This window comes from Salvelinus fontinalis, chromosome 17, assembly GCF_029448725.1.
Source record: "Salvelinus fontinalis isolate EN_2023a chromosome 17, ASM2944872v1, whole genome shotgun sequence".
Classification (NCBI taxonomy): domain Eukaryota; kingdom Metazoa; phylum Chordata; class Actinopteri; order Salmoniformes; family Salmonidae; genus Salvelinus; species Salvelinus fontinalis.
Window position 1 is genome coordinate 37,205,077 of NC_074681.1, and position 9,954 is coordinate 37,215,030.

General features: G+C 46.8%; 1 protein-coding gene across 1 annotated transcript; it reads left to right on the forward strand.

Annotated features, from left to right (window-relative positions):
* Positions 1-2,485: 2,485 nt before the first annotated feature.
* Positions 2,486-9,583, forward strand: LOC129814272 (uncharacterized). The gene is made up of 6 exons (XM_055867293.1): positions 2,486-5,680; positions 5,915-6,001; positions 6,270-6,409; positions 6,588-6,744; positions 6,860-7,087; positions 8,753-9,583. The coding sequence occupies exons 1-6, from the start codon at positions 2,524-2,526 to the stop codon at positions 8,857-8,859; spliced, it is 3,876 nt and encodes a 1,291-aa protein (XP_055723268.1). The 5' UTR covers positions 2,486-2,523; the 3' UTR covers positions 8,860-9,583.
* The last annotated feature ends 371 nt before the right edge of the window (positions 9,584-9,954 follow it).

Sequence of the window (9,954 nt, forward strand, 5' to 3'; positions counted from 1 at the left end):
TATTACTATGATATTGCCGTTGCCATAATACAATTCTCAATTATTTCAATGTAATTAGGATGGTTATTCATTCAACATTAGAGTCTGCATATATGCATGGATGTAAACATGTGTTGATGTACCTGAAACTCCAACTATGTGACAGGTCATCCATCAATGGTGTAGTAAACAGGACCGAAGTGTGTGTGTTGGTGAATATCATGGTATATTTCTTCTCTCTTGCAGGTGAGTCGTGCAGTGGTAGGTGTGGTGAATCGTTCAGACGAGGCAGGCTTTGTGAGTGCGACCCAGGCTGTGTCCGCTACGACACCTGTTGCCGTGACTACCAGAACCACTGTGGTATGAACAACAACTATCTTTATGAAAAGACTAATTACAGAATATCACCACTTCGTCATGATATCTGAGTTAGTTCAACTTAACCAGTACAATGCAACCAATGATAATAATTGAATTTGTCTGTCCCACAGAGAACAGGTCTAAAGAACAATGCCTATGTAGGAAATTATTAATAGTGAGTTGATGGGTCGAATTGAATGGCCCATGTTCTAATTGTAAAAAAAAAATGCATGTACAAATATCACAATATCAAACTTTCTTCTGTTTTAGATGCCACTACAACTCCACCACCAACTCAGAGGATCAAGTCGGATGCCAAGAAAAAGCCAACAGGTTCAGTTACTATCTTTGTCTTTGTCTTCGGAGACACCTGAAACCCCACCTCTTCAAGGAATACCTAGGATAAAGCAATCCTTCTGCCCCCCCCCCCCCCCCCTTAAAAGATCTAGATGCACTATTGTAAAGTGGCTGTTCCACTGGATGTCATAAGGTGAATGCACCAATTTGTAAGTCGCTCTGGATAAGAGCGTCTGCTAAATGACTTAAATGTAAATGTTAAATGTTTGTAGCAAAGTAACTGCATGGATCAACAGCTCTTGTGTACCCTGATTATACTGTAGGCCAAACAGTCTCTGGATGCTAGGTTAGAGTGGGCCATTTTAAACAGTAGAAACATTAGCTCATTGCAATGCATTTTCTTTAGTGCCTCCCAAGAACAAACCCATCAGCGAGACAGAATTGAAGAGTCTCAAATCTCCCAAGAAACCTTCAAACAGCGAGAGTGAGGAAAGCAGCCAAGGTACGTGTGTACCTGCCATGTTGTGCATTTTAGGTGGGGCCCTGATTTTCTACTGACCGTATGACTGCCAGGAAAAACTCAGGGCACAAGTTATGGCTTTCCATTGGCTGTGTGATAACCAATGGCATAGAAAGGTTTCAGAATCCTACAATAGACTGAGGGAACAATAGTGTCAATCGTCAAATAATTTAAACAAGGCAATGCTTGTGGACTGGAAGAGCAGCTAGCCTCCATTTGGTTACATGGGTTGATCAGTGACTGCATGTGAGAATGTAACCCATAACAGGCCTCTTTAGGCTATTGGCAGGGTTGCGTAGGTTACTTTCTAAATGTAATTTGTTACTCCCCAACCCTGGCTATTGGTGTATGGAGGTCAGATGAGATAAAAGCGATAATTGTACTGTTACTTGCAACAGTTTCCAGGGGCTGAGCATGTGTATCTCTATGCCCTCTGCGTCTCAGTGTATCTCTACGCCCTCTGCGTCTCAGTGTATCTCTACGCCCTCTGCGTCTCAGTGTATCTCTACGCCCTCTGTGTCTCAGTGTATCTCTACGCCCTCTGGGTTTCTCAACCGTTGTTCAATTTATTGTGTTTTTTGTTGTGTTTTCAGACCAGAGCCAGACCATATCCCCTTCTCCATCCGACCTCTTCCCTGAGACTCAGGACTATGGTAAGTTTAGGCTATTGGTGGTGCTCTTGTCCATCATTGACACTGTCAGAACACAGCAACAGAGAAGTGAAGAGATTGAGGACTTTGTCTGTAGACAAGGAGCTTGTGCTGAGCAACACAATTGATTAAGAACAACAGCTACCAACATGCTAGACTCAGTCATTGTTTTATTTTTTTCTATGGTAGGTTTACCCCGCGGATTCCTGTAACCTGTTTGTGTGTTTCACACAGATACCAACGGCCCTTACCCTGGATCCAGCAGCCCTAAGAGTCAGAGTGACTATTCTCGTTTCTCTGAGGACCCAGCTTCCCCTTTGAGCCCTGACTTCTACCCTCTGACTGACAGCTTCAATGTTCCCAGCTCCACCACCCCAGCTACTGTCATGGATGGTGAGAGCTCATGCACTTGTGAAACATGCAATATGGCAAAGGGTTTGATAAAAGTATTTTCTGAGAAAGTGACAGAAAGGCTGGTTATTATTTATGTTTTGAAGTAGTCGAGCGACACTGGCAAAGTTCTTAATGCATATCAGTAGACCTAGGAGAAATCCAATGTTTACTCTGAGTGCTGATGCATTGTGTAGTATTTTGTATGCCAGCTTGTGTTTGTTTGTATGTACGTGTTCTAACATCCTTCATCTTTCCTCCTGTGAAGCTCTGAGTGATGCAGCCACCAGTCTCTTGGAGGGCATCTCCCCCCTCCTCCCTACACCCATGGCCACCACTCCCTCTGCCCTGCCTTCCTTCACTGGTCAGCTCCCTGGATCTGCTAACTTCCCATCCACTGGCTTGCCCATGCCCAGCCAGGGTGGACCCTCAGCGGGTAACGCTGGCCCCCGGGCCCTGTTGTCTGGATCTCCCCTGCTCCCTACTCTGGCAGATATCGCCAAGGCCTTGGGGTTAAAGAACCCCATCACTCTGGCAGACATAGCCAAGGCCATGGGGCTCAACACTCCCAATGACCCAATCACTTTGGCAAACATAGCCAAGGCCTTGGAGTTCAACAACCCCAATGATCCTAAACCTCCCCAAAACCCCAAGAACTCCATCCTTCTGGCAGACATAGCTGAAGCCATGGGGCTTATATCCCCCAATGACCCAATCACTTTGGCAAACATAGCCAAGGCCTTGGGGTTCAAGAGCCCCAGCGACCCTAAACCCCGGCAAAACCCCAGCTCTCTGGCAGACATATCCAAGGCCTTGGGGCTCAACTCCCCCAATGGCCCCATCACATTGGCAAACATAGCGAAGGCCTTGGGGTTCAACGACCCCAACGCTCCTAAAACCCCCCAATACCCCAACAACCCCATCACTCTGGTAGACATAGCCAAGGCCTTGGGACTCAATAGCCCCAACGACCCCATCACTTTGGCAAACATAGCCACGGCCTTGGGATTCAACGACCCCAACGCTCCTAAAACCCCCCAATACCCCAGCTCTCTGGCAAACATAGCCAAGGCATTAGGCTACAACAACATCAACGACCCCATTACTTTGGCAGACATAGCCAAGGCCTTAGGGCTCAAAAACCTCAAAGACCCCATTACTTTAGCAAACATAGCCAAGGCCTTGGGGCTCAGTGACCCCAGCACTCTAGCAGACATAGCCAAGGCCTTAGGGTTCAACAACCCCAATGACCCTAACCCCCCCCAAAACCCCAGCTATCTGTCAGACATAGCTAAGGCCTTAGGGCTCAACAGCCCCAACGACCCAATCACTTTGGCAAACATAGCCAAGGCCTTGGGGCTGAACGACCCCAACAAACCCATCACTCTGGCAGACATAGCCAAGGCCTTGGGGCTCAATGACTCCAGCAAATTGGCAGACATAGCCAAGGCCTTGGGGGTCAAGAACTCCGACAAACCCATCACTCTGGCAGACATAGCCAAGGTCTTGGGATTCAAAAACCCCAAAGATCCAAACACCCTCCAAAGTCCCAACACTCTGGCAGACGTAGCCTCGGCCTTGGGGCTCAGTGACCCCAACAAACCTATCACTCTGGCAGACATAGCCACGGCTTTGGGACTTAATGACCCCAGCACTCTGGCAGACATAGCCAAGGCCTTGGGGGTCAACAACCCCAATGACCCTAAAAGAACCAACACTCTGGAAGACATAGCCAAGGCCTTGGGGCTCAACGACCCCAACAAACCCATCACTCTGGCGGACATAGCCACGGCCCTGGGGGTCAACAACCCCAACGACCCTAAACCCCTCCAAAACCCCAACAAACCTATCACTCTGGCAGACATAGCCAAGGCCTTAGGGCTCAAAAACCCCAACAACCTCTTTACCCTGGCTGACATAGCTAAGGCCTTAGGGCTCAAAACCCCCAAAGACCCCATCACTTTAGCAAACATAGCCAAGGCCTTGGGGCTCAAAGACCCCAGCACTCTAGCAGACATAGCCAAGGCCTTGGGATTCAACAACCCCAACGACCTAAATCCCCCCCAGAACCCCAGCTATCTGGCAGACATAGCTACGGCCTTAGGGCTCAATAGCCCCAATGACCCAATTACTTTGGCAAACATAGCCAGGGCCTTGGGGCTGAAGGACCCCAACAAACCCATCACTCTGGCAGACATAGCCAAGGCCTTGGGGCTCAATGACTCCAGAAAATTGGCAGACATAGCCAAGGCCTTGGGGGTCAAGAACCCTAACAAACCCATCACTCTGGCAGACATAGCCAAGGTCTTGGGATTCAAAAACCCCAAAGATCCAAACACCCTCCAAAGTCCCAACACTCTGGCAGACGTAGCCACGGCCTTGGGGCTCAGTGATCCTAACAAACCTATCACTCTGGCAGACATAGCCACGGCTTTGGGACTTAATGACCCCAGCACTCTGGCAGACATAGCCAAGGCCTTCGGGGTCAACAATCCCAACGACCCTAAAAGAACCAACACTCTGGAAGACATAGCCAAGGCCTTGGGGCTCAACGACCCCAACAAACCCATCACTCTGGCAGACATAGCCAAGGCCCTGGGGGTCAGCAACCCCAACGACCCTAAACCCCTCCAAAACCCCAACAAACCTATCACTCTGGCAGACATAGCCAAGGCCTTAGGGCTCAAAAACCCCAACAACCTCTTTACCCTGGCTGACATAGCCAAGGCCTTAGGGCTCAAAACCCCCAAAGACCCCATCACTTTAGCAAACATAGCCAAGGCCTTGGGGCTCAAAGACCCCAGCACTCTAGCAGACATAGCCAAGGCCTTGGGGTTCAACAACCACAACGACCTTAACCCCCCCCAGAACCCCGGCTATCTGGCAGACATAGCTACGGCCTTAGGGCTCAATAGCCCCAATGACCCAATTACTTTGGCAAACATAGCCAGGGCCTTGGGGCTGAACGACCCCAACAAACCCATCACTCTGGCAGACATAGCCAAGGCCTTGGGGCTCAATGACTCCAGCACTTTGGCAGACATAGCCAAGCCCTTGGGGGTCAAGAACCCCAACAAACCCATCACTCTGGCAGACATAGCCAAGGTTTTGGGATTCAAAAACCCCAACGACCCTAGAACCTCCCAAAACCCCAACACTTTGGCAGATGTGGCCAAGGCCTTGGGGCTCAACGACCCCTACACACCCATCACTCTGGCAGACATAGCCACAACATTGGGACTCAGTGACCCTAGCACTCTGGCAGACGTAGCCAAGGCCTTGGGGGTCAACAGCCCCAACGCCCCTAAAAGACCCAGCAACCCCAACACTCTGGCAGACATAGCCAAGGCATTGGGGCTCAACGACCCCAACAAACCCATCACTCTGGCAGACATAGCCAAGGCTTTGGGACTCAAAGACCCCAGCACTACGGCAAGAATAACCAAGTCCTTGGGCTACAACAACCCCAACACAGGTCTACCAGGTAGGGATGCTATGTAGATTGGATACTTATGTTGTGTTTCTACATCAGTAACCTTTAGGATATCTACTGCATCAATTGAGTATTGATTTAATGTGCATGTAATCAGTGTCAAGTAGGTATTTAGCAATTAAACAGTAAGTTATACTTATTATATTATACAGCAAATGACATCATTAAACATTGTTCACAATTTTAATGGCTTCTCCCCGCACGGACGTGAACTCTTTACTCTAGATGCCGACAGTAACCCAGACCTCTGCAGTGACCTGCCCATCAACGGATTGACCACTCTGGCCAACGGAATCATTCTCATCTTCAAGGGTATGTGTGTGTGGAGCATAGTGGACTAGCTCGTGGCTAGCTCGTGGCTAGCTCTTGGCTAGCTCTGTCCTATCTTACTCATTACTTACTGATCAAATATTTATGAAGGTCAAGTAGCTTTTCCAAAGCAGCAACAAAAATATATGAATAATTGTCTGCTACTTTCCTTTCCTGAAATAGCATAACAATGTGTAGCCTAAAACCCTAAAGGAAATAGTTACTTGATGCATCGTTTCCTAATGATTGTGGTTCTGTTGCCCCCAACCAGGTAATTTCTTCTGGACGATAGATCCCATCACCAAGGACCATGGGCCAGCTCGCAACATCACAGAGGAGCTGGGCATTCCCTCCCCCATCGACAGTGCCTTTACCCGCACCAACTGCCAGGGCAAGAGCTACATCATCAAGGTACTGTAGAACTGCCGGGGGAAAAAACCTAGAACCAGGGAAAAGCTCAGTGGGTTGGGGCAGTGGAGATGCCTAGGTGGAACCTAATGACCTAAACACTTTCGATGGGATTGGGATATTGTCACACGGATCCTTTTCGCATAGCCTATATAATGTCCCCATCGCTTGTCCATCTCAGGGTGATGACTACTGGAGGATGGACAATGGCAACATGGAGCCTGGTTACCCCAAATCTGTTGCCTCTGGTTTTCATGGTCTGACTGGCACCATCACTGCAGCCCTGCCTGTGCCTGCTACCAGGAGGAGGCCTGAGTCTGTCTACTTCTTCAAGAAAGGTAAAGGAGAGCTTTGAGGATTACCACTACCTAACCTACTCCCATTTGCTTAACATGATGAGTTACACCAATGAGTTCGCTCTACTCAATCCACATCCATTTCTTTCTCCCACAGGAGGCACCATGCAGAAATACTCGTACCATGCTGGAAGTAGCACTGTCTGTGGCAAGAAATCCAAGTCCAGTGCAAAGAAACGCCACGCTCGCCAAACAGAGATGAGTCTGGGAGCCGAGATCGACATCAAGCTGGCTCTGAAAGGCTTTCCCTCCTCAGTGACCTCAGCGGTGTCTGTCCCCAGCCCCAAGAAGGCCGACGGATACGACTACTTCCTCTTCGCTGGACGTAAGTCTACGACAATGTTCACGATGTACTGTACATCTGATAACCAAAATATCTATTACATCAGTAAAATACTGTTTATGGGTCTTTCTATGAACTAGGGTACCAGTGAGGATTTCCTACACTGGACGACTTAGGGGATCATAGCTTTAGTCAATGAAATTCACGAGTTGATTTAAAACCTATGTTTAACCGTTATCATGGTTGGTGTCCTGACGATTTGTCCAAAGTCATGCGATATAAAACTTTTCTGTCCATGCATTTATGGCAGTGTAAGTTGTCGTTATGTCATATATTAAGCATTAATCAGTTAAATTAATGAACTTGAACCCTGTAAGAATCCTGGATCTAGCAGTCGGACAGTTTTTGGTAGAGATCTCAGAATTATTATTTAACATTTTGTGTCTCCTTACGTTACGGGGTGAAAACAGTTAACGGGCACACAAATCCAAAACAATATATGCATTGCAAAATTGAAAGCTTCTAACCGAAAGGGTCACCTTACCTTGATACGTAAAACATAAATCGATATGGCCATTAACGTGGTTCTTCAATAATTATGCATAATACTTGTAGGATGCGCATTTTCCAGCAGCAGCATACCACCCTGCATACCACTGCTGGCTTGCTTCTGAAGCTAAGCAGGGTTGGTCCTGGTCGGTCCCTGGATGGGAGACCAGATGCTGCTGGAAGTGGTGTTGGAGGGCCAGTAGGAGGCACTCTTTCCTCTGGTCTAAAAAATATCCCAATGCCCCAGGGCAATGATTGGGGACACTGCTCTGTGTAGGGTGCCGTCTTTCGGATGGGACGTTAAACGGGTGTCCTGACTCTCTGAGGTCATTAAAGATCCCATGGCACTTATCGTAAGAGTAGGGGTGTTAACCCCGGTGTCCTGGCTAAATTCCCAATCTGGCCCTCAAACCATCATGGTCACCTAATAATCCCCAGTTTACAATTGGCTCATTCATCCCCCTCCTCTTCCCTGTAACTACTCCCCAGGTCGTTGCTGCAAATGAGAACGTGTTCTCAGTCAACTTACCTGGTAAAATAACGGTAAAATAAATAAAATTTGGTGTCCAGTTGATTACTAGCATGCTAACAAATACCCAGACTTACAGCCATTGCGCTAACGCTAGTTAGCATTGGCTCACGGAACTTACCTCAAACTTCTTTCATACGGGACACAGACATCAAAATGGTATCCAAAAGTTAATCTGACTCCGGGGAAGTAGATAAAGGGCCTAATTGCCCAAAGTATCCCTTTAAAGGATTATTTTAGGCCTATGTTGATGTATAGGAGGAGTTATGGGCCAACATGCATATATTCACTTGTATTCCTCTAAGTACACATGTGGAACGGCATGAAAATCATTTTGATTTTGATTTAAAATCATTTTGAAATGTTGAACCCAATGTCAGACATTGGCCCCATTATTTATAGAAAGACCCTCATACAGAAAATACCAGTCCAAAATAAATAAGTAATGATCCAGTATAATAAGGAAGTATTACTAATGTACTCTATCATATGCTGTATTTGTCAGATGCATAAACATTGCCTTGACATGCAATTCTTAAATATCCTGTGCAACTGCAGCTGTTCTGTTTAAAAAGGGTCTGGTAAACCTTTAAGTCAATATGTTAACACGAACACTATTCCCTTTTTAGCTCTGTACTTCAACATCAAGATATCTGGTGATCTGCCTGCTCTGGCCAAACCAGACAATGCTGATCCCCGCCAAAACTCCATCAAGAAGTGGCTGAATTGTACCTAGAGCATTCCCTATGGATGGACCAACAACGCACAGAGCACACCTATGGCAACCATTTTCTTTTTTTAACCATATTAGGAAAACAAAAGCAACAGAACAATTATTCTTCTTGAATTTTTTAAATAAAATGTACGCTTTTTAAGCACATGGTATCTGCTGATACATAATTGGGGAAAAAAAATCTAACTATTGCTCTCTCTTACGATCACAAATTGGTAGGATTTTTTTATTAGACTCAGACACTATGATTGAGACTTGGGAGTAAGGGAATGGAGCAGTCCATGATGACATCATTAGCGGGGTAGGTTTCCTCTACCGAAAGGGCTTCTTCCTGCTCGAGGGAAGCCCATACCTTGAATGGAAGGGGTGAGAAGAGACAGGTTCAATCTTAGCCATTAGACATCATCCAAAATTGCCACTTCATGAAGTGTTTAACTCTCAATTGTGTTTCTTAAGCTCGGCTCACTAGAGCTTCTTTGAATGTTGTTTTGATGTGCCTTGAAATAGCTACCTCTCTGAACTCAAACATCAGCTAAAACATTTGACAAGACACCACGTTAAGACCACACCAGGGGGGTTTAAATATCTCTTGCATGACCGCAACCCTGCTCCATCCATTCTTGTGTCACATGTAATCCAACATGCCAAACAAAAGTATACAATGTGTCCTTTGTGCCGCTTACTTTCTCTGGCTTTATCAAACTAATTAAAAAAAGCTTCTCATCTACTTTGTTGTGCCGTGTGTTTCTATGACGTAAGAGTACGGCGGCAACGCCACTGCCTTAGTTGAATGGACTCATACCATGTTGTTCTGGGTTAAAAGTGGCCTTCAAGACTTAAAAAGTCAATGGAGATGAACGCTCACCTCCTCTGGGGATGAGCGTCCTGCCTCCGTTGGCTGTCCTCATGGGTAGAGAATGCTGGTGTCGAGAGAGAGTGAGAGAGAGACAGAGAGAGCGATAGAAAGAGGTTGTAAGCAGGGATGAGAGAAAGTTAAGAGAACAAGAAAGAGAGACTGAAAAGAAAAAGTGTGTGAGAGAGTTTGAGACAAAGAGAGACTCTGAAAGAGGGAAAGCTGTACTGACCGGCAGAGCTGGA